Source organism: Salvelinus alpinus, chromosome 14 (genome assembly GCF_045679555.1).
Source record: "Salvelinus alpinus chromosome 14, SLU_Salpinus.1, whole genome shotgun sequence".
NCBI lineage: Eukaryota > Metazoa > Chordata > Actinopteri > Salmoniformes > Salmonidae > Salvelinus > Salvelinus alpinus.
The window spans coordinates 14,473,492-14,498,481 of record NC_092099.1 but is presented as its reverse complement, the minus strand read 5'-3'; the positions used below and the strand labels follow the sequence as shown (position 1 = coordinate 14,498,481).

At 42.2% G+C, this 24,990-nt stretch overlaps 1 protein-coding gene across 1 annotated transcript in view; it reads right to left on the bottom strand.

Annotated features, from left to right (window-relative positions):
- Nucleotides 1–725: 725 nt before the first annotated feature.
- col28a2a (collagen, type XXVIII, alpha 2a) overlaps nucleotides 726–24,990 on the bottom strand; it is a 33,264-nt gene continuing 8,999 nt past the window's right edge. The window contains exons 5-35 of the mRNA XM_071340549.1: nucleotides 23,797–23,850; nucleotides 23,282–23,326; nucleotides 22,864–22,890; nucleotides 22,730–22,774; nucleotides 22,566–22,610; nucleotides 22,237–22,290; nucleotides 14,183–14,251; nucleotides 14,031–14,099; nucleotides 13,267–13,335; nucleotides 11,744–11,812; nucleotides 10,156–10,224; nucleotides 10,000–10,068; nucleotides 9,798–9,866; nucleotides 9,619–9,690; nucleotides 9,101–9,169; nucleotides 8,939–9,010; nucleotides 8,287–8,355; nucleotides 8,035–8,103; nucleotides 7,879–7,947; nucleotides 7,708–7,776; nucleotides 7,525–7,593; nucleotides 7,277–7,345; nucleotides 7,072–7,140; nucleotides 6,879–6,959; nucleotides 6,730–6,765; nucleotides 6,601–6,637; nucleotides 5,951–6,508; nucleotides 5,455–5,801; nucleotides 5,021–5,270; nucleotides 3,204–3,395; nucleotides 726–3,115 (exon numbers count right to left, since the gene is read on the bottom strand). Coding sequence (XP_071196650.1) covers nucleotides 3,108–3,115; nucleotides 3,204–3,395; nucleotides 5,021–5,270; nucleotides 5,455–5,801; nucleotides 5,951–6,508; nucleotides 6,601–6,637; nucleotides 6,730–6,765; nucleotides 6,879–6,959; nucleotides 7,072–7,140; nucleotides 7,277–7,345; nucleotides 7,525–7,593; nucleotides 7,708–7,776; nucleotides 7,879–7,947; nucleotides 8,035–8,103; nucleotides 8,287–8,355; nucleotides 8,939–9,010; nucleotides 9,101–9,169; nucleotides 9,619–9,690; nucleotides 9,798–9,866; nucleotides 10,000–10,068; nucleotides 10,156–10,224; nucleotides 11,744–11,812; nucleotides 13,267–13,335; nucleotides 14,031–14,099; nucleotides 14,183–14,251; nucleotides 22,237–22,290; nucleotides 22,566–22,610; nucleotides 22,730–22,774; nucleotides 22,864–22,890; nucleotides 23,282–23,326; nucleotides 23,797–23,850 — 2,958 coding nt within the window. The 3' untranslated portion in view covers nucleotides 726–3,107. The remainder of the gene's footprint in view (nucleotides 3,116–3,203; nucleotides 3,396–5,020; nucleotides 5,271–5,454; nucleotides 5,802–5,950; nucleotides 6,509–6,600; nucleotides 6,638–6,729; nucleotides 6,766–6,878; nucleotides 6,960–7,071; nucleotides 7,141–7,276; nucleotides 7,346–7,524; nucleotides 7,594–7,707; nucleotides 7,777–7,878; nucleotides 7,948–8,034; nucleotides 8,104–8,286; nucleotides 8,356–8,938; nucleotides 9,011–9,100; nucleotides 9,170–9,618; nucleotides 9,691–9,797; nucleotides 9,867–9,999; nucleotides 10,069–10,155; nucleotides 10,225–11,743; nucleotides 11,813–13,266; nucleotides 13,336–14,030; nucleotides 14,100–14,182; nucleotides 14,252–22,236; nucleotides 22,291–22,565; nucleotides 22,611–22,729; nucleotides 22,775–22,863; nucleotides 22,891–23,281; nucleotides 23,327–23,796; nucleotides 23,851–24,990) is intronic.

The window sequence follows — 24,990 nt, the reverse complement described above, 5'->3', positions numbered from 1 at the left end:
ATAAAGTTCGTTCAGGGCCATCGATGTGTCTGCTTGGGGGGGAATATATACGGCTGTGATTATGATCGAAGAGAATTCCCTTGGTAGATAATGCGGTCGACATTTGATTGTGAGGAGTTCTAGATCAGGTGAACAGAATGACTTGAGTTCCTGTGTGTTGTTATGATGATCACACCACGTCTCGTTAATCATAAGGCATACCCCCCCGCCCCTCTTCTTACCAGAAAGATGTATGTTTCTGTCGGTGCGATGCGTGAAGAAACCAGCTGGCTGCACCGACTCCGTTAGCGTCTCTTGAGTTAGCCATGTTTCCGTGAAGCAGAGCACGTTGCAATCCCTGATGTCTCTCTGGAATGTTACCCGTGCTCGGATTTCATCAACCTTATTGTCAAGAGACTGGACATTGGCGAGTAGTATGCTAGGGAGTGGAGCGCGATGTGCCCGTCTCCGAAGCCTGACCAAGAGACCGCTACGTTTGCCCCTTTTACGGCGTCGCATAGGGTCCCCGGCTGGGATCAGATCCATTGTATTGGGTGGAAGGCAAAACACTGGATCCGTTTCGGGAAAGTCATATTCCTGGTTATAACGATGGTGAGTTGACGTTAATCGTATATTCAGTAGTTCCTCCCGACTGTATGTAATGAAACCTAAGATTACCTGGGGTACCGATGTAAGAAATAACACATAAAAAAACAAAATACTGCATATTTTCCAAGGAACGCGAAGCGAGGCGGCCATCTCGGTCGGCGCCATCTTTTGGGTAGAGCATGGAGCTTGGTTAAAGGGGCAATCTGCTGTTCAAACAATAACCACTGTTTCGGTAAACTGCTCTCAAATTCATAGACAGAGCTATGGGTGCAAGGACTGACCATCCGTGATATTTTCTAAATTATAGTTTGAACCATGTTTTGAGGCTATGCAGTGTTTGTAAAACAAGCTTATATTTTGGATTCTGATGGGGACAGTTGAACTAAGCTCATGAGGCATTTATTCTTCAAGAATCAGTGCCTTCAGAAAGTATTCACACCTCTTTAATTTTTTCACATTTTGTTGTATCACAACCTTGAATTTAAAATAGATATATTTGTGTCACTGATCTACACACAATGCCCCATAATGTCAAAGGGGAATTATGTTTTTAGAATTTTGTACAAATTAATAAACTAAAAGCTGAAATGTCTTGAGTCAATAAGTATTCAACCCCTTTGTTATGGCAAGCCTAAATAACTTCATGAGTAAAAATGTTCTTTAATAAGTCAGATTAATCAGACTAATTTTGTGTGCAATAATGGTGTTAACATGATTTTTGAATGACTACCCCATCTCTGTACCCCATACATACAATTATCTGTAAGGTCCTTTAGTCGAGCACAGATTCAACGACAAAGACTAGAAACATTTTCCAATGACTCGCAAAGAATGGCACCTATTGTTAGATGGGTAAAAAAAGCAGACATTGAATATCCCTTTGATCATGGTGAAGCTATTAATTACACTTTTGATGGTGTATCAATACACCCAGTCACTATACATGCATCCTGTTTGCAATAAGGCATTAAAGTAATACTGCAAAACATGTGGCAAAGACATTTACGTTTTGACCTCAATACAAAGCATTATGTTTGGGGCAAATCGAACACAGCACATCACTGAGTACCACTCTTCATATTTTCAAGCATGGTGGTTCTACATCATGTTATGAGTATGCTTGTCATCAGCAAGGACTAGGGAGTTTTTTAGGATAAAAAGAACAGAAATAGAGCCAAGCACAGGCAAAGTCCTAGAGGAAAACCTGGTTCAGTCTGTTTCCAACAGACACTGGGAGACAAATTCACCTTTCAGCAGGACAATAACCTAAAATGCAAGGCCAAATACACTGAGTGTACAAAACATTAGGAACACCTTCCTAATATTGAGTTGCACCCTCTTTTGCCCTCAGAACAGCCTCAATTCGTCAGGACATGGACGCTAAAAGGTGTAGAAAGCGTTCTACAGGGATGCTGGCCCATGTTGACTCCAAAGCTTCCCACAGTTTTGTGAAGTTGGCTGTCCTATCTATCTATCTATCTATCTATCTATCTATCTATCTATCTATCTATCTATCTATCTATCTATCTATCTATCTATCTATCTATCTATCTATCTATCTATCTATCTATCTATCTATCTATCTATCTATCTATCTATCTATCTATCTATCTATCTATCTATCTATCTATCTATCTATCCATCTATCCTTTTTCAATCAATAAAAACAAATACAAAACAAAATCATCAAAACCAGTCCACATGTAAAAAAATTGATTCATTTCAAAGTTAGCTTTTTCATCAACAGCAACGTGCGATTTCCCAAAACCCTTTGGAAGAAAAATACATAGGTCAAGTTGCATACTGTCACTTATAGGCCTGGCGTATGTGACCCTAAAACGGACTAATTCATATCATTAAACAAACAAGAAAAATAATTACAGCACCTTTTTTACTGTATTCAAACATATACTACAAAAAAAATTATGTATTCTAGAAGACTATCCCTATATTATAAGACGATATTGTGGGACAGCATAATGCAGCACAATGTGCTTACGGCTAAGAAGTATGAGAATTGTATTGTGTGATGTTTTTCTCAGGTAAACCTGAAATGACAAAAGCTGGGCTTGAACCTATCCCCTTTGTTCAGTACAGCTTAAGGTTGAGTAACATTGAGGTATTGAATGGATTAGTTAATCCAACATCAATATAATAAGAGTAAGGTATAGGATCACTTTTCAAATGTAATAAAACAGTTACCATAGCAACGTTATATTTTCTTCACAAATTCAGACTTCCGTAAATAAAGTCCACAGATAACCATACATCTGAAAAGAAAGGGAACTTCATGAAATCTAGAAGTGGCATGTCCCTCCCTTATTCTCTACACCTCAAGAGAGAGACACAGAGAGCTGCAAAATAACACTATTTCCAATGATAAATGCCTGTTGTAAATATACCATATTTAGATATCAGTAGTAGACTATTATTAAACACTGTTCAAAGAATCCTCTGCACTTTGTTTAGTTGGTTCCATGGCAGATTGTTCTGATGAGTTGATTGATCATCTGCCTGTTTTAACCAGCTGTGGAAAATACAGAGAGAGCATATCAAAAAGAATACCAGAAAACAGAGCACCGAAGCTTAAGATCACTACGAGCTGTGGCACATACCTGTTCTAGATAGAACACAGGTCTTCTTACACACATCCTCTGTCTCAAAACGGTTGGCATTTCCTTCACAGCTTCCATACCAGAACTGTGCACAGGAATTGGCCTGTTTGTCGTAATACCACTGGATGTTATACTCTCGACAGGTGCCTTGGTCCAAACTCAGGTTACAGCGGGGATTGAGCGAGACGGACTCTGACAAAACAACATCAAAGGAGAGGTATGACATACAGTGCATTCGGAAAATATTCAGACCCCTTGACTTTCCCCACATTTTTTACGTTATATCCTCATTCTAAAATTGATAACATTTTATTTTTCACTCATCAATCTACACACAATACCCCATAATGACAAAGAAAAAACAGGTTTTTAGAAATGTTAGCAAAGTTATTAAAAAGAAAAAGCTAAAAAAAAAAAAAAAGCATTTACATATGTATTCAGACCATTTACTCAGTTACTTTGTTGAAGCACCTTTGGCAGCGATTACAGCCTCAAGTCTTCTTGGGTATGACGCTACAAGCTTGGCACACCTGTATTTGGGGAGTTTCGCCCATTCTTCTCTGCAGATCCTCTCAAGCTCTGTCAGGTTGGAGGTGGAGTGTCGCTGCACAGGTATTTTCAGGTCTTTCCAGAGATGTTCAATCAGGTTCAAGTCTGGGCTCTGGCTAGGCCACTCAAGGACATTCAGAGATTTGTCCCGAAGCCACTCCCGCGTTGTCTTGGCTGTGTCCTTAGGGTCATTGTCCTATTGGAAGGTGAACCGCTCTGGAGCAGGATTTCATCAAGGATCTCTCTGGACTTTGCTCTGTTCATCTTTCCTCCATCCTGACTAGTCTCCCAGTCCCTGCCACTGAAAAACATCCCACAGCATGATGCTACCATCACCATGCTTCACCATAGGGATGGGGCCAGGTTTCCTCCAGATGTGACGCTTCTCATGGTTTGAGAGTCTTTAGGTGCCTTTTGGCAAACTCCAAGAGGGCTGCCTTTTACTGAGGAGTGGCTTTCGTCTGGCCATTCTACCATAAAGTCCTGATTGGTGGAGTGCTGCAGAGATTGTTGTCCTTCTTGAAGATTCTCCCATCCCTACAGGGGAATTCTGGAGCTCCTTCAGAGTGACCATCGGGTTCTTGGTCACCTCCCTAACCAAGGCCCTTCTCCCCCGATTACTCAATTTGGCTGAGCGGCCAGCTCTAGGAAGAGTCTTGGTGGTTCCAAACTTATTCCATTTGAGAATGATGGAGGCCACTGTGTTCTTGGAGACCTTCAATGCTGCAGAATGTTTGGGGTGTCCTTCCCCAGATCTGTGCCTCGAAACAATCCTGTCTCGGAGCTCTATGGACAATTCCTTCGACCTCATGGCTTGGTTTTTCCTCTGACATGCACTGTCAACTGTGGGACTTTATATAGACAAGTGTGTGCCTTTCCAAATCATGTCCAATCAATTGAATTTACCACAGGTGGACTCCAATCAAGTTGTAGAAACATCTCCAGCATGATCAGTGGAAAAAGGATGTACCTGAGCTCAATTTCGAGTCTCATAGCAAAGGGTCTGAATACTTGCAAACATTTCTAAAAACCGGTTTTAGCTTTGTCATTAGGGGGTATTGTGTGTAGATTGAGGAAGAAAAATATTGATTTAATCCATTTTAGAATAAGGCTGTAATGTAATTAAATGTGGAAAAAGTAAAAGGGTCTGAATACTTTCCGAATTCAAGGAATTTGAAAACGTGCAAAAATAGTGAATGTCAACTTCCATGACAGAAATGACTGTGTTTCTTTATCTAACACAACATGTTGCAGTGTTAGGTCCTAACCTTGGGGGAAAATAGAATCAGGGATAGGAATTGATACAGGCTGAAATTGGCCCTCGCTGGATGATGAAGCTGAACCTGATGTTCCTGAGGATGATGATGCAGATCCTGATGATGATGATGAGACAGCTGTGTTGGAGTGGGAGCTTTCCCTTGCAGGGAAGATGGATACTGTTTTGTTAACTACAGCCACAGTACTACCTCCTCGCACGTGGGTCCTTACGTCTAAATCTTCACCCTCTTCATCATCCACCTGGATGATGACACACACACATAGATTAGTTAGACAGTAACTCAACCCACTACTGCTAAAATGTAATTTAATTGACTAACAGAGCAATGACTATAACAAAGCAATCCTTCAATTGCTCCTCTATAACACCTAAGGAGAGATACTTTGTATGATATAAATGTGTCCTGTAAAGGTCTACTTGAACCTGCACTGGGAGTGGTCCAGCATTGAGGGGCAGAGCAAAGTTATCTCCACGGCCTCTGATGTGACTCTGGGAACTGGTGCGTCCACTTGGATTTAGGATAGGATCCTCATTATAGGTGTTTCCATGTTCGTTATTCCCATGTCCGTTATTCCCATGTCCGCTGTTCCCCTGTCCGCTGTTCCCCTGTCCGTTGTTCCCCTGTCCGTTGTTCCCATGACCGTTGTTCCCATGACCGTTGTTCCCATGACCGTTGTTCCCATTCCTTCCAAAGTCATTAGCGTTGCGATACAACACAAGGGCTCCATTCTCATCCTCACATAACTGGCTAACAAGTTTTGACTCCAGAGCTGAAAGACAGAAGGAGAGAAATGACAACCTCAGGTAAACTATAAAATATGATATCTGTATGACAATAAAGGGTAAAGTTGTTATTACTGTACAACAGCATTGTATTAAGTAATGTGTGATACCATACACATATGACCATGTTAATCACCTGGTAGAATGTTGAAATCGTCGATGAAATACATATGTTCACTGTCGGGGTCCGAGGCGATCAGATATAGTTCACGCAGGAATTCGGCCTGGGTTGTATCTGAGATGTTGACAATCCCCAGGGCATACATCTCAATGTTGGCAGCATGGGCCTCCCTCACAGCAATGTCTAGCTTCACAGGCTCTCGTTTGTCTGTCTGTCCATCTGTGATAACAATGGCCACTTTCCTAACCCCAGTACGGGCACTGTAGAAGGCCTCCTGGGTAGCCTTCCGGATGGCGGTGCTAGTATAGGTTCCCTCACCCACGTAGGACATGTTCCTGATGGCCTGCTTGACATCTTGTTTGGTCATGTAGCGCGACAGATTGAACTCCAGGTGGGCATCCAGACTGTACAGAACCAGTCCAATTCTGGTGGCGTTACGTCCAACAGTGGTACGGTCCACCAGCGCTGTGACGAAGTCCTTGATGATTTCAAAGTTTTCCGGACCAACACTCTCTGAGCTGTCAATGACGAATACAAGCTCCATTGGCCTCTCCTTGCACTTGATTCCACATCCTAAAAGCATGAGAGAGATGCTGAATTAACATTATTTAATTAATGCTTCATGTTTTAGCTTGGATTTATTATTATCATGGTGTTAGGCTTACCACATATTTCCTTGATCAATTTAATGATGTCTTCTCTCTGGAAGTGATAGAAGTGTGAGAGTTATATTCATATTTCATATTTTTGTATTACAGAGTCATTCAAGCAATATGTAAAGTTTGTGAACTTACTGTAAGCCCTGCTTCACCCTTTACTCCTGGCCTCCCCTGAGATATGAGAAAACATTTGAAATGATTCATACATCACTACTTCTAAATTATATGAAATAACATCATAAAACAGCAATTTTAGTAAAACAATGAATATTTAGAAAACTCACAGACTCTCCAGGAACCCCAGAATCTCCCATGCCCCCCTTTACACCCTTATTTCCTCTCTCACCCTGCAAGCCACGGTCACCCTGCAGTGAAGAGACAGGAGGAAGAAACAGGAGCACTGCTGTTAGAGACAAGGTCACTACATCCATCAGAGGAAGAGGGTTATGAGTTGAAGCATGCATGTCATCCTCTTACCTTACCTCCTGGGAATCCTTCCCCTATGGGTCCCCTTGGCCCTGTCACACCCTGAGACCCCTGCTCACCCTAAAATACAAAAGATTAATCATTAATCAATACAAGACCCATAGGGTGGTCATTTACCCAAAGGCCAGGTAGTTGAAAAAGAGCTAAAACACACTAAAGATTACAGGTCAGGAGTGGACGGTGTTATTAAACATACCTTGGGGCCCTGCAGACCTTCCCCCGGGGGCCCATTTGGACCAGGGGGTCCTTTCCTTCCAATGTTACCCTGTAAACCAATGATGCTAATTTAATGGGAGGGGACGGACAGGCTACAGACTATAACTAAAGTTGATTAAGTTTGGACATTGCCGTCACTACTGGTATGTGTTAAGGTATGCCACGTATTACACTCAGAATGTGACCTATGGCTTAATAATGGAAGTTCTGTTAATATTAGCTTCATACCGGTGGTCCTTGCACACCCTTTCCTTTTGGGCCTGGAAAACCTGGCAATCCTCTGAAGCCAATGTCTCCCTGGGACAGACAGATGTAGAGTCACGTACGATACATAATACACATTCACATTGACATGTAGTAGGTTGTAGCAGATTGACATAGATGATTTAGGGACAGATACATGACAAGTACCTTAGGTCCTGGGATGCCAACGCCCTCAGGGCCCTGCTCTCCCTGTAGACCTGGAAGGCCTGGAGGACCCTAAAAAAAGAACGGGGAACAATCCAAATTGAATGAGTTTGGCTTAACACCAGTAATCTGCAGTTAAGTATGCAGTTGGTCATGCTGGTTGTAAGTACTCACCACTGGACCAGGGAAACCTTCACCTTTGGGCCCAAAAGGTCCTGATGGACCAGGATTACCACGATCACCCTGGTAAAAACATTATTCAAACGATGAGCATATGCCTCATAGTAATAGTAATTTCATATTTTCTTTGTTGTGAATTGCAACACTTACCTTTGGCCCAGGTAGCCCATAGCCTGTCTCTCCAGTCGGCCCAGAGGGACCAGGTGGGCCTATATCACCCTGAGACAGAGGATGAGATAAGCTCATCACAATGCTGTTTATCAGCCAGGATATGATGATGCATTGCAACAGACTGCATGTAACAGTGTTTCTTACTGCAGGCTAACAGGCCTGTCAAATGTGTACAGTACCTGCCAAGACCTGCATACAGAAACAGGGTGTTAATAGATGTGTATTTCTTACCTTGGGACCTGCAATGGCCCGTCCCGGTAGTCCTGGCATGCCCAGTCGGCCTGGTGTGCCAGGCTCCCCCTGAAAAAAATTCAAATAACATTGAACTCTACAGACACTTTATCCAAACAAGCCCTACACTACCAGCAGCCTGCAGAGATTTTCTGCAGAGTTTCCCACTTTTGTAATCTTCTAGTGTATTTTGGTTGAACTCAAACTGTTGGGCTGCTATTACAACAACCTCAAAAAATATGCAGTCAATATAGTGTGTGTTGAGTGTTGGTTGTAAATAACCTAAATAGACGTTAATTTAATGAATAATGGTAGGTCAAAGCAAACAATTCTATCAGGTTCGCTAAATCTCCAATGCTGTGATCAGATTGTGCTATTGTGTGTTATTGTGTTATTCTCACCATGATACTTATCGTAAGAGTAGAGGTGTTCTGGTCAAATTCCCAACCTGGCCCCTTTCAATCATGTCCACCTAATTATCCACCTGATTCCCATTTGGCATATATCACTCCTCACCTCTCCACTATGCTAGCTTACGTTGGGTGAGCATTCTGCCCCCCCCCCCCCCCCCCACTATGCAAAGTGCTTTGAGAATCTACTGTAGGTGAAAAGGCGCTATATAAATGCAACCAAATATTATTATCATTATTACCTTTGCCCCTGAGGGTCCGGTCATGCCAGGAGGTCCATGTAATCCACGGATGCCCCTCTGACCCTGGTCTCCCTGGTAGGGGTGGCGCACATATCATTTACATGACACCTTTCTTGGTGCTTACAGGTTAGTATGACAGAAGGGTAAGGATGTGAAACCTACCTTCTCGCCCTGGGTGCCGATCCCTGCTGCTCCATCAGGACCTCTTATACCAGCTACACCCGCCTCACCCTGGCAGTGGCGAAGGGTAGATGGGACAGACCATTTCACATTGGCACATTCCTTTCCTTTGTGGTGTACTGGATCTATAGAACTATACTGGATCTATAGAACTATACTAGATCTATAGAAGTATACTGGATCTATAGAAGTATACTGGATCTATAGAACTATACTGGATCTATAGAAGTATACTGGATCTATAGAAGTATACTGGATCTATAGAACTATACTGGATCTATAGAAGTATACTGGATCTATAGAACTATACTGGATCTATAGAACTATACTGGATTTATAGAAGTATACTGGATCTATAGAACTATACTGGATCTATAGAAGTATACTGGATCTATAGAAGTATACTGGATCTATAGAAGTATACTGGATCTATAGAACTATACTGGATCTATAGAACTATACTGGATCTATAGAAGTGGTGTAAAGGTGAAATAACACACCTTCTGTCCTGGAGCCCCGTCCTCGCCTGGAAGACCAGGTAAGCCAGCCAGGCCAGATGTACCAAGCTCACCCTGGAAAAGAAACAAATTGCTTTAAAAAATATATCACAAGTTCAACAGGCTTATTTGAGAAGGTGTTTTTAATTATTTGGAAGAGGGTGGATAAGGTATTGTCTTACCTTTGGCCCTGGCTCACCAACGCCTCTCTCCCCTGTAGCTCCGAGCTCTCCTGGTAAACCTTGATCACCCTAGAAATAAGAGAATGGAAAGCAGGGTGAAAAATCCACCAGGCAAAAACAACAGGCTAGCTACAAACAACAGCAATTAGAGAATTCCATTATCTTGGCCTTCAATTCATGGCTTTACATTGTCTTTACCAACCTTAGGTCCAGGTAAGCCCTCTCCTTGAGGTCCTCTGCCACCAGGTGGACCTCTGGGACCCTCCACTCCCTGAGGAATAAAAATCACAATCACATGTGTGTGTGTTTGATGGGCATGCAAGTGTAGTGTTACGTTAACCTTCGCCACTCATCTTACCTTCTCCCCCTGGATGCCCGCTCCTGTAAGTCCAACAAGTCCTGGATGACCTGGAGGCCCGAACTCACCCTGAGGTCAAACATAAAAAGGGTTGAGGGCAGGGCCCGATTAAGAAATCATAGGCCCCGGGGATTTGTCTTTTATAGGCTCCCCTGCCCCCAGCTCACGGTGATGGCCGATGCGCTCGTCGTGGCAATAGCCTATCTCAAGATGAGATACTTTGAAAAACAGTGCTGCTGTTAACTAAAATTGGAAGTTGTTGAGAATCTTTTTTTTGATTGGTTCTAAACACAGATTAGTCTTCTCTTTTCAGCAGTGGGCATTTGCTTTCCAAACGGCATGTTTTTCCCGCAATTGTATTTTGAATTCTGTAAAAGGCAAAACGACAGCCGCAACTAACCATAGAAATATAATCCATAGATGGCAGTTCCCATTCAAGTCAGGACTGGCATCCATTGCTAGTGTACCCATGAGCTTAACTGTCAAATTGCCAGGGTAAGAGGTTCCAAAACCCTTCTATGGATTATATGTCTATGGCCACAATGCAACAAGCTGTATATTTGACACGCATGCTGCCCAAACTGAGTGGCAACTGAAGGCAACCTGGTAACTGCCAAAATAAAGGAAACACTTGGGGAAACGAGGTATACAAAGTATATGTTATGGTGTGGGGGTGCATTTTCCTGGTATGGTTTAAGTCCACTTGTAGAATCTATGCCAAGGTGCATTGAAGCTATTCTGGCAGCTCGTGGTGGCCCATCACCCTATAAAGACACTTTATGTTGGTGTTTCTTTTATTTTGGCAGATACCTGTATGTGCTTGTGATAAAACTTAATCCATTATGAACTATTGATCCTCTATGGCTAAATTATGCTCTCTGGTGTATTTTGAACATTTGGCGTGGGCTCCTGTGGTTGGATAAAAAAGGCATGACTAGCAGAGCAGGCTCCTGAGGTTTGGCAGTTGCAGTAAAAAAAAATCAAAATATATACCACATACAGTATATAATACATACAGTATATACTTCCTTTAATATTATTGTAAAACATTATTATTATTATATATTTTAGTTTTTTGCTTCCTATTTGATTTCTCTTCCCCCAGCGGCTTCAGCCCCGTTAAACCCCTGCATTAATCCGACCCTGATTGAGGGTCTAGGTTGGCTTTTAAACCTTTATGAGTTTATTGGCCTTTATGTCTTAAAATCAAGATAATTGGTACTAATAGAATCACCAGGCTGAATATCTGCATGAGTGCCTTTCCTAAATGTAATGTGAGCATATAGAGTATCTTATTCTTGACTACAGAGGGCTAAAATCCCTAACCACCTAACCCTAAATGTGGTTTAATTTGAGTGCTAGACACTGGTTATGCCAGTAGTTGTATGTAACAATATACTGTAGCATGGTTGTTTATTGAATCCTACAACATGCAAAAAGAATCGTACCTTCAACTTTCCCACAGTAACTACTGCTATAACCCTCCCCCCGCCCTTTCTTTCTCAATGCAGTGCTCCAAGGTCTTTTGTTGGGTAGACATGGCATGTTTGTGTGAATGGCATTGATTAATGATGTATTTACAGCCCACCTTTTCTCCTTTGATTCCTGCACCCGTCTGTCCTCTTGGCCCCCTCGGTCCGGCCAGCCCCCGGTCTCCCTGCCGAACAAAGACAAGTCATCACCCCTCTCTCCCGTCACACACATCCAGCTCCCACTGGTTCACACAATCACAGCACTATCCTCATTGTTCTCATTCTCAGTCAATAGTGTAGTAGGGACCGGGAGGGTTAAGTTAGCACCTGTCTGTCTTGTGAGTAACATGACATGGTCCTCTATGACTGAAGTTATGTTATTCTCAAATATGGCGTTCATGTTGGAATATGTTTACGTTATCCTTCTGTTGCTTACCCTTGTCAAACTTGGCAGAGGGAGAGGGTGATGCATTTTGGCATGTTTATTGCCTCAGCAACAGTTGAAAATAATTAAATGCAGACACACAGACAGGAACATATTAATTGTTGGGGGGGGGGGGGGGGGGTTGACCTGTCCTTTAAAACTGCTCTGACCCCTTTTCGGAACGAGGGCTTTCCCATAAGAGCCAATGTTTGGTTACCTCAGGACATTTTCTGTGTTACGCTCATTTTCCACGATCTGCCTACTACTGCCAAATGTAAGTGCATCAACCACAGGTCACACTCTCAACACTGCTGTTATTTTATTTGCTCTCAGGTTCTGACTTGAATTAGGAAAAACAGACTGAAGGAAGTATTCCACTGCTAAAGAATTTGTTCATGAGGATGTTTTATACATTTACTCATCTGATATAAGCACTGTGTTCATGTTCATGTCTCTACATGTTATGATGATAATATAACTCAAATAAAAACCAAGATGATCTCCAAGTGCTGTCATAAAAAAATGATAGCTATGTTTACATAATGTGTTCCATTTTGTGGTTGTTTGCCACTTAAATCCCATGGAAATCCAGCCCCTCTCCAAATCCAGCCCCTCTCCAAGTGTATGTGATGTTTGAACAGTCCACATATAAGATATGATATGTCACTCCACAAGTTGCAACATGGAGAAATTACATTGTTTTTAAAGGGTTTGCATGCGCGCATCAACATGAATGGTAACACTTGACTGAGAACTAGCTGTGAGTAGACTACTTTGGAGAAGAGCAGGGCCTGGCTTTGGCAGATGCAGTAAATGTGTTTATTCCACAGTTCTTCCCTCTGAAATCCAGCGAATGAGAGTTGTGCTTTCATGCTTATGTAACTCCTTGTCAGTTTCTGAGGCCAATTATGGCCCAACAGATGGCCATCTTCGACAGCCCAGGCGCTGGTAGAATCAAGAGGTTGAGAAGCCGTCTGATTTATGGAAGGTTTATGTCTGTTTCTGCTATTGGTGTAATACAAAGAAGGTCTTTTGAGTGGACATTCTGCTTCCAGCATTGTAGCTAATGGTAATCCCAGAAATGATGCTGTGGGCTAACACAATTCTCACTAGAAAGAATGGAGGATAAAAATGAAGAGGAGCGCATTCTAGCTGTGCCCAGATCATTTCTCTATTGTATTTTCCCTTTTAGTCATGACAAAATCGTAATCATACCTTTGGCCCAGGGAGACCCTCTCCGTGGGGTCCTATCTCTCCTTGAAAACCTTGTGGCCCTTGAGGCCCCTGTAAAATAAACCAGCATTATCCATTTACCAACATTGGGTCAGATGACACTGTCTTTGTAGTTGTCATCCCAGCTCACATTTCCTACTGTGATATACACTGAGTATACAAAATATTAAGGACACCTGCTCTTTTCATGACATAGACTGGTCATGTGAATTGAGGCGAATGCTATGATCCCTTATTGATGTCAGCTGTTAAATTCACTTCAATCTGTGTAGATGAAGGGGAGGAGACAGGTTAAAGAATAGTTTTTAAGCCTTGAGCCAATTGAGACATGAATTGTGTATGTGTGCCATTCAGAGGGTGAATGGGCAAGACAAAATATTTAAGTGCCTTTGAACGGGGTATGGTAGTAGGTGACAGGCACATCGGTTTGTGTCAAGAACTGCAACGCTACTGGCTTTTTCACGCTTAACAGTTTCCGTGAGTATCAAGAATGGTCCACCACCCAAAGGACATCCAGCCAACTTGACACAACTGTGGGAAGCACTGGAGTCAATATGGGCCAGCATCACTGTGGACTCACCTTCCAGAGTCCATGCCCGGAACTCAATGTTAGGAAGTTGTTCTTAATGTTTTGTACACTGAATGTATAGTATCACTCACAAGGTTTATCAGGTTGTCAATGAAACCAAACTACATAATGTAGTAAGCTACAGTAAAATGCTAGTCGGGTGTTTCATTCCACTCACTGGCTGGCCATATTCACCCAACCCTGGTGGACCAGGGGGGCCGGGTTTCCCCTGGAATCCCAGATCACCCTGCAAAAAAGACACAGTGAGATGGAACAGGTAACATTAAACAATTCATTAGTTAGACAAAAGCAATAACAGACTAAATGTACCTTAGATCCAGGAAGTCCAATACCATTTTCTCCCTGAATTCCGGCCGGGCCAGCGGGACCCCGGTCACCCTGTGATGACAAACACAAGAGACACAGATTAAAGTTAGCAGCAAACAAAGACAGCAGCAGAATACAGATCCAATGTCAAGAACAAGGGAGTGAGTTTCAGCTAAAGGGCAGAACAAGGGAGTGAGTTTCAGCTAAAGGGCAGAACAAGGGAGTGAGTTTCAGCTAAAGGGCAGTCCAAAGCTCTAATTCAGTCTAGGCAGTTCAGAGAAACTTTTACATTCAGTTGTTTTACATTTAGATTCAGATTCAGATTAAAGTTAAATGACATCACATAGAACCATTGTTTTTAATTTATCTTACTTAGAGATATATTGACATGATACCAATTACAGTTGAAATCGGAAGTTCACATACACTTAAGTTGAAGTCATTAAAACTCGTTTTTCAACCACTCCTCTTCTTGTTAACAAACTATAGTTTTGGCAAGTCGGTTAGAACATACACTTTGTGCATGACACAAGTACTTTTTCCAACAATTGTTTACAGACAGATTATTTTACTTATAATTCCCTGTATCACAATTCCAGTGGGTCAGAAGTTTACATACACTAAGTTGACTGTGCCTTTAAACAGCTTGGAAGATTCCTGAAAATTATGTCATGGCTTTAGGCTAATTGACATAATATGAGGCAATTGGAGGTGTACTTGTGGATGTATTTGAAGGCCTACCTTCAAACTCAGTGCCTCTTTGCTTGACATCATGGGAAAATCAAAAGAAATCAGCCAAGACCTCAGAAAAAAAATGGTATACCTCCACAAGTCTGGTTCATCCTTGGGAGCAATTGCCAAATGCCTGAAGGTAGCACATTCATCTGTACAAACCATAGTACGCAAGTTTAAACACCATGGGACCACGCAGCCATCATACTGCTCAGGAAGGAGACGCATTCTGTTTCCTAGAGATGAACGTACTTTGGTGCAAAAAGTGCAAATCAATCCCAGAATAACAGCAAGGACCTTGTGAAGATGCTGGAGGAAACAGGTACAAAGATATCTATATCCACAGTAAAACGAGTCCTATATTTACATAACCTGAAAGGCCGCTCAGCAAGGAAGAAGCCACTGCTACAAAACCGCCATAAAAAAAGCCAGACTACGGTTTGCTACTGCACATGAGGACAAAGATTGTACTTTTTGGAGAAATGTCCTCTGGTCTGATGCAACAAAAATAGAACTGTTTGGCCATAATTACCATCGTTATGTTTGGAGGAAAATGGGGGATGCTTGCAAGCCGAAGAACATCATCCCAACCGTGAAGCACGGGGGTGGCAGCATCATGTTGTGGGGGTGCTTTGCTGCAGGAGGGACTGGTGCACTTCACAAAATAGATGGCATCATGAGGAAGGAATATTATGTGGATATATAGAAGCAACATCTCAAGACATCAATCAGGAAGTTAAAGCTTGGTCGCAAATGGGTCTTCCAAATGGACAATGACCCCAAGCATACTTCCAAAGTTGTGGCAAAATGGCTTAAGGACAACAAAGTCAAGGTATTGGAGTGGCCATCCCAAAGCCCTGACCTCAATCCCATAGAAAACGTGTGGGCAGAACTGAAAAAGCGTGTGCGAGCAAGGAGGCCTACAAACCTGACTTACACCAGCTCTGTCAGGAGGAATGGGCCAAAATTCACCCAACTTATGTATTGTGGGAAGTTTGTGTAAGGCTACCCGAAACGTTTGACCCAAATTTAACAATTTAAAGGCAATGCTACCAAATACTAATTGAGTGTATGCAAACTTTTGACCAACTGGAATTGCGATGAAAGAAATAAAAGCTGAAATAAATAATTCTCTCTACTATTATTCTGACATTTCACATTTAAAATAAAGTCGTGATTCTAACTGACCTAAGACAGGGAATTTTTACTAGGATTAAATGTCAGGAATTGTGAAAAACGGAGTTTAAATGTATTTGGCTAAGGTGTATGTAAACTACCGGCTTCAACTGTATATAGACATATATAAAATATAAGACAAAACATACATCACGACAAGAGAGACAACACAACACTACATAAAGAGATACCTAAGACAAACACATAGCATGGCAGCAACACATGACAACACAACACGGTAGCAACACAACATGACAACAACATGGTAGCAACACAACATGGCAGCAGCATAACATGGTAGCAGCACAAAACAGTGTACAAACATTAAGCGTGAGAGTGGCCATGATTGAGTCTTTGAATGAAGAGATTGAGATAAAACTGTCCAGTTTGAGTGTTTGTTGCAGCACATAGGCCTATGGGTAGGCTACATGAGGTGTGTGACTAAAAGTTGCAAAAGAATACATTGTTTCTTATGCTGTGCATCATTCACAAGTGATAATATATAATTAACAAGTGATAGGCTAATTTTGTCACCTATCAGACTATTCTTGATTTCAAATCAAATCAAATAACATTTTATTGGTCACATACACATGGTTAGCAGATGTTATTGCGAGTGCAGCCAGACAGGATGCTCTCAATTGTGCATCTGTAAAAGTTTGTGAGGGTTTTATGTGACAAGCCAAATTTCTTCAGCCTCCTGAGGTTGAAGAGGCGCTGTTGCGCCTTCTTCACCACACTGTCTGTGTGGGTGGACCATTTCAGTTTGTCTGTGATGTGTACGCCGGGGAACTTAAAACGTTCCACCTTCTCCACTGCTGTCCCATCATGTGGATAGGGGGGTGCTCCCTCTGCTGTTTCCTGAAGTCCACGATCATCTCCTTTGTTTTGTTGACGTTGAGTGAGAAGTTGTTTTGCTGACACCACACTCCGAGTGCCCTCACCTCCTCCCTGTAGGCTGTCTCGTTGTTGTTGGTAATCAAGCCTACCACTGTAGTGTTGTCTGCAAACTTGATGATTGAGTTGGAGGCGTGTATGGACACGCAGTCATGGGTGAACAGGGAGTACAGGAGGGGGCTGAGTATGCACCCTTGTGGGGCCCCAGTGTTGAGGATCAGCGAGGTGGAGATGTTGTTTCCTACCTTCACAATCTGGGGGCGGCCCGTCAGGAAGTCCAGGACCCAATTGCACAGGGTGAGCTTGAGACCCAGGGCCTCTAGCTTAATGATGAGCTTGGATGGTACTATGGTGTTGAATGCTGAGCTATAGTCAATGAACAGCATTCTTACATAGGTATTCCTCAGATGGGATAGGGCAGTGTGCAGTGTGATGGTGATTGCATCGTCTGTGGGCCTATTGTGGCGGTAAGCAAATTGAAATGGGTTTAGGGTGTCAGGTAAGGTGGAGGTGATATGGTCCTTGACTAGCCTCTCAAAGCACTTCATGATGACAGAAGTGAGTGCTATTGGGCGATAGTTATTTAGTTCAGTTACCTTTGCCTTATTGGGTACAGGAACAATGGTGGCCATCTTGAAGCATGTGGGGACAGCAGACTGGGAGAGGGAGAGATTGACTATGTCCATAAACACACCAGCCAGCTGGTCTGCGCATGCTCTGAGGACGCGGCTAGGGATGCTGTCTGGGCCGGCAGCCTTACGAGAGTTAACACGTTTAATGTCTTATTCACGTCGGCCACGGAGAAGGAGAGCCCACAGTCCTTGGTAGCGGGCCGTGTCGGTGGCACTGTATTATCCTCAAAGCGGGCAAAGAAGGTGTTTAGTTTGTCTGGAAGCAAGACATCGGTGTCCGTGACGTTTTCTCTTTGTAGTCCGTGATTGTCTGTAGACCCTGCCACATACGTCTTGTGTCTGAGCCGTTGAATTGCGACTCCACTTTGTCTCTATACTGACATTTCGCTTGTTTGATTGCCTTGCAGAGGGAGTTTGTATTGTTTGTATTCAGCCATAATCCCAGTCACCTTTCCATGGTTAAATGCGGTGGTTCACGCTTTCAGTTTTGCGCAAATGCCACCATCTATCCACGGTTTTTGGTTAGGGTAGGTTTTAATAGTCACAGTGGATACACCATCTCCTGTGCACTTTCTTATAAACTCACTCACCGAATCAGCATATACGTCAATATTATTCTCTGAGGCTACCCGGAACATGTCCTAGTCCGCATGATCAAAACAATCTTGAGTGTGGATTCTGATCAGTCAGATCAGCATTGAATAGTTCTTAACACAGGTACATCCTGTTTGAGTTTCTGCCTATAGGAAGGGAGGAGCAACATGGAGTCGTGGTCGGATTTGCCAAAAGGAGGGCGAGGGAGGGCCTTGTATGCATCGCGGAAGTTAGAGTAGCAGTGATCCAGAGTTTTGCCAGCACAAAACATGCAGCCTCAGGATATATGGTTTCCAGTTTGCATTAAGTCCAATGAAGTTCCTTGAGGGCCGTCGTGGTATCGGCTTGAGGGGGGATATACACGGCTGTGACAATAACCAAAGACAATTCTCTTGGGAGATAATACGGTCTGCATTTAATTGTGAGGAATTCTATGTCAGTTGAACAAAAGGACTTGAGTTCCTGTATGTTGTTACAATTACACCATGAGTCGTTAATCATGAAACATACACCCCGCCCTTCTTCTTCCCGGAGAGATGTTTATTCCTGTCGGCGTGACGTACAAAGAATCCAGGTGTACAGACTCCGACAGCATATCCCGAGAGAGCCATGTTTCCGTGAAACAGAGTATGTTACAGCCCCTGATGTGTCTCTGGAAAGCAAGCATTGCCCTAATTTCGTCTACCTTGTTATCTAGAGACTGGACATTAGCGAGTAATATACTTGGAAGCGGTGGGTGGTGTGTGCGCCTTCGAAGTCTGACCAGAAGACCGCTCCGTCTACCTCTTCTCTGGCGGTGTTGTTTTGGGTCAGCCTCTGGAATCAGCTCAAATGCACAGGGTAGTTCGAACAAATGATCTACTTTGGGAAAGTCGTATTCCTGGTCGTAGTGCTAGTCAGTTGATGCCGCTCTGATATCTAATAGTTCTTCCCGGCTGTATGTAGTAACACTTAAAATTTTCTGTGCTAACAATGTAAGAAATAATACATTAAAAAAACTAAATACAGCAAAGTTTCCTAAGGACTAGAAGCGAGGCAGCCCTCTTTGTCGGCGCCATTTTGATGTTGATCTTCTCTATACATACTAATAATATATGTGTGACATTTGGTTTGATTTAGAATGGACCATTATCATGCACCTGTATCGAAACAGATGCAGCGGGTAAAAATACATGTCATCTATGCACTTAAATAGCGAATGGAGGACATTTTTCCCCATGGTTTATTTTCATGCCTGCCAGGTAGGTTATACTCATGTTGTAAATATTAGCAATGCGCTTAATATTAGGAAGGTTGAGAAATAAATATAGTAGGCCTATCCTATTGAAAGCTGATGGGAGCCTCCTCTTTTTATTAGCAGCCATCACTCTGTTTTCTGCCTTAATTGCATAGGCTATAGAAATGAGCTCATGGGCTCTCATGAAGTGTTAGATTTTCAAATACATTTGCATTGATGTCAGAGTGATTAGAGGGACAATAGAGTGCTGAGTACCAAGCAGTTAGCAAGTTTGGTAGGCTACTAATGACCAGCAGCAGCATCAGAGCTTGGAGAAGCCTAATTACCGTGACTAAACAGTCATGTGGAATTTGACTGCCTTAGCAGTCCTAGCTGCCATGTGCCTTATACTGAGGAATAGCTTCCGTCTGGCCATTCTACCATAAATGCCTGATTGGTGGAGTGCTGCAGATATGGTTGTCCCTCTGGAAGGTTCTCCCATCTCCACAGAGGAACTCTGGAGCTCTGTCAGCGTGACCATCGGGTTCTTGATCACCTACCTAACCAAGGCCCTTCTCCCCCGACTGCTCAGTTTGGCCAGGCGGCCAGCTCTAGGAAGAGTCTTGGTGGTTCCAAACTTCTTCCATTTAAGAATGATGGAGGCCACTGTCTTCTTGTGATCCATTTTTTGGTACCCTTCCCCAGATCTGTGCCTCAACACAATCCTGTCTCGGAGCTCTACAGACAATTCCTTCGACCTCATGGCTTGTTTTTTGCTCTGACATACACTGTCAACTGTTGGACCATATTTAGACAGGTGTGTGCCTTTCCAAATCATGTCCAATCAATTGAGTTTACCACAGGTGGACTCCAATCAAGTTGTAGAAACATCTCAAGGATGATCAATGGAAACAGGATGTACCTGAGCTTAGTTTTGAGTCTCATAGCAAAGGGTCTGAATACTTACTTAAATAAGGTATTTCGGTGGCTGTACCGATTCCGACAACATATCAGAGAGCCATGTTTCCGTGAAACAGAGAATGTTACAATCTGTCTCTCTAGATGGCAACCCTTGCTTGAACTTATTTTTACCCATCTACCATTAGGTGCCCTTCTTTGCAAGGCATTGGAAAACCTCCCTGTTCTTTGTGGTTGAATCAGTGTTTGAAAGTCACTGCTCGACTGAGAGACCTTACAGATAATTTGTATGTGTGGGGTACAGAGATGAGGTAGTCATTCAGAAATCATGTTCAACACTATTATTGCACACACAGTGAGTCCTTGCAACTTATTAGGTAACGTATTTAGGCTTTCCATAACAAAGGTGTTGAATACTTATTGACTCAAGACATGTCAGCTTTTCATATTTTATTTGTATTTTTTAAATTTTGAAAACCTAATTCCACTTTGATGTTATGGGAAATGTATGTAGGCCAGTGACAAAAAAAACTCACATTTGATCCATTTTAAATTCAGGCTGTAACACAACAACATTTTGAAAAAGCCAAGGGCTGTGAATACTTTCTGAAGGCACTGTAAGAATCTGTTAAGTTAATATATTTAAGTTGAAGTTTTACCCTAATTTCAATGTTTACCACGCTGGTTGAAATGAGATGAAAACAGTACTGGTTGATTACTTTTTTCAAATCCAATGTATTTTCCACGTTGATTCCATGTCACAATATGCTGACAAATTATGTTGAAACAACGTTGATTCAACCAGTGAATACACAGTGGGGAGCTATTGTCTGAACTGTACTGTATATGGAAAAGTGGGAAAACAATTTTACCCCTCCAAATGAAAACAAGTCAGGGCACATCCTAAAGCCAGACATTGTCTCAGTTGAGGTGTCGACTCAAAGTAGTCAAAAACATCCAGTCTCAAAACAATTAAGAGCTATTTTACTGGAGGCAATGGTTTGCTGGAGAGTTTGCAGTAATCATGAGATTTATTCATGATTTAGGAGTTATTTAATCCTAAACAAGAAACAACAAAGAAGTGGAGCCTGTCAAGCAGAAAGCTGCGATAACCACTTAAAACGTTTTCCCAAAGCAAGGCAGATCTCTCACACGTTTCAGTCCATACCTCCATAACAATCACATTTGACCTCAGTTAAATGCTCAACACCTTACATTCCTCTCTTAAAACATATTCCTAACAGGGTAGACTATAAACATTGCTCTTTCCACAATTATCCATCCAGTTTTGAAAGATTGTCTTTGATGGTGGTGCTGATTCAATTAGTAAGAGATAAATCACTAGGCTGCTAAAATCTCAACACGTACAGTTCACATACTCAACATCTGCAACATCTGCATCAGCAACATCTGTCTTTAACATTCTGTTTACCCTTTTTTCTCTTTCCAATGGAAAAAAGTGTTTACCCTTTTTTCTCTTTCCAACGGAAACCTGCATGTTCTCACATGGAGAGAGAACATTTGACTTTTCATAGCTGTAGTGCCTTGACAATCCCAATAGAGGACTAGTAAGGAGGTAGACAGTGCTTTAGGCAGTTCCTAGTGTACCGTATATTTAGAAACAGGACTCCTGCCATTAACTGAACCTGAGTATGAATGTGAAAACTAGCATTAATCCCCACGCTGCTGAATTAGTGAAGGGGAAGGCACTGGCACCGGGCCAGTATTTTCCACAGGTGCCTATTAAGGGAGAGAGACACATGCCCCTCGACTCTCAGGTAGTACAACGCGTGGCAGGAACCTCTCTTTTAATTAAAGTTCCGTTAAAAGGAAGTGTATAGGCGACAGCAGATGTGTGTGATGAGGTAAGTATGAGGTGTCTCCTTACGAACCTTCTTTCCCTGAGGGCCCTCAGGTCCAACGTCACCCTGTGGACCGGGTAAACCCTGGGGAGGAACAAAGAACACTCCTTAACAAAGGTGCACAATTCACATCGGGATATAAAGTGAAGGCTACCCAGATACTGATGCTAAATTGCTGGGAAGATCTACAGAGATTACAGACATGATTACAGACATGGACATTGTGTTTGTGTGTGTGCGTGGGAGGGAGGGGAGCATGGAGTGAGTATATATGCGTTCATACAGGTGTTTCACAAAAGTATAACACTTTGATCTGAATATGGGCATTTTCTAGGTACATGTCGCTGTTGTTTACCCACCTGGAGACCTCTGACTCCTCTGGTGCCCATTGGGCCCTCAGGACCCTGGGAGTGGACATTCAATGAAACAGTAAATAAAGGTACTGTATAAATCAACCTGTAGTATGACCAACAGAACAAAAGCATGACTCAGAGAGCAGATAAGGTGGATTATTCATACCTACCCTGTCCCCTTTAATTCCTGGAGTGCCACACTCGCCTCTCTCACCCTGTGTAATGGAAAGCAATATGTCATATGAATGAACTCTAGCTTCAAAATAACATACAGTAAATAGTAATGACAACTTGAATGACATACCCTCTCTCCTTTGTAACCAGATTTTCCCTGCAAACAAACACAGTATAATAGGTTTGATTGTGAGCAACAGCTGTACGTACATTGATAAATGCTTAATCAACATACAGATGTAGGATCTTAATTTGAGACAGTTTGCTGCAGCAACAGGAAATGTGGATTATTATGTGGATTATTATAAATGGACATTTAAGGGGGTTTATAGGGGTTGATACATTTTTTGTAAATCAAGTCTGAAATGTCAAAGTGGAAAACTTCAGAAGCATTTTAAAACCTCAAATACACTACATGTTTTACATTTCCTCCAGGAAAGTTCCCCTGCAACAGGGTGATTAGATTAAGACCCTAGATCTGTATCTATAGATATCTGCATATGAACATTTCATATAAGAAGTACTACGTGTTTAAGTGTATCACTCACTTCTCTGCCATCCTGACCTGGAAGTCCACTTAGTCCTCCCTCTCCCTAAAAGGAAATCAGAACATGGCAATCTACCGTATATTATTTACACAGTACACACTTGAGCTATTCAATTTCGATTATTTTTTTATTTTTTTATTTTAATTTAACTAGGCAAGTCAGTTTAAGAACAAATTCTTATTGACAATGACGGCCTACCCCAGCCAAACCTGGACGACGCTGGGCCAATTTTGCGCCGCCCTATGGGACTCCCAATCACGGCCGGTTGTGATACAGCCTAGAATTGAACCAGGGTCTGTAGTGACGCCTCTTGCACTGAGCTGCAGTGCCTTAGACCGCTGCGCCACATGGGAGCCCGAGCCTTATATTATTACTCCTATAAGGAATACTCAGTATGTCTATAGAAGAATAGTACATGGAAATTGGCTGTATCTTTGATTTTAGAGAGACATCAGGAACACAACAGGTATGTAAATCAATTAAATAATGAAAAAGAATCATAACAAATCAAAGACCTTCGATCCTTTAAGACCAGGGTCTCCATCATCTCCTGGGCGACCCTTCTTCCCCTGTGGAATGAAGTAACAACACGAGATTCATTTAACTCACTTTCAAACAAAACATGTCTGACGAACGGCCACTATCCTTCGCAAATGATCTGCAGTGAGTCAATGAGAGATAAGCCATCACTGGCCACAGAAGGGCAAAGTGAAAGAGAAGCATAGTTTTCCTGAGGGGGTCGGTATTGTTTGCTTAGTGCGGGTGGTAAAAGGACCTGTGGTCACAAGGGGGGTGGCTTTTTGTGTGTGTGTCTGTGTATTGGGGTGTATAATGGTAGAAGTAAAGGATGGACATGTTGCTGCTTGGCCAAAAGGTGAGAGGTCAGGTTGCCATTTGGCACATGGACAGCGTGTGGCGGTTGCCATGCATAGCCAATCGCAGGTTTCTGGCCATTAAACTAATGAGAGCAATTATGAGAGCCTTTAAGTCTCAGTGTAAGAATGTAAGGACTCTCTCTATAGATAATGTACCTGGTTATTGACAGTGGTGTAAAATACTTAAGCAAAAATATTTTAAAGTACTGCTTCAGTATTTTTGTGGGGTATCTGTATTTTACTTTACTATTTATATTTTTGGCTACTTTTACTTTTACTTCACTACATTCTGAAAGAAAATAATGTACTTTTTACTCCATACATTTTCCCTGACACCCAAAAGTACTCGTTACATTTTGACAGGAAAATTGTCCAACTCACACAGTTATCAAGAGAACATCCCTGGTCACCCCTACTGCATCTGATCTGGCAGACTTACTAAACACAAATGCATCGTTTGTAAAATGTGTTGGAGTGTGCCCCTGGCTATCCGTCAATAAATAATAAAAAATAATTGTGCCGTCTGGTTTGCTTAATATAAGGAATTTGAAATTATTTATACTTTTATTAATTCCATTTACTTTTGATACTTAAGTATTTTTAAAACCAAGTACTTTTAGACTTTTACTCAAGTAATATTTTACTTGGTGACTTTTACTTTTACTTGGGTCAATTTCTATTTAGGTATCTTTACTTTTACTCAGGGGGGCCTCTAGTCTGTTCTGATGATTAGAAGCATTGGTAGAAAAAGTGTCCAATTGTCATAATTGTCATAGATACCTTAATAGAAAGTTACTCAAGTAAAATTTAAAGCCAGCCAGTAAAATACTACTT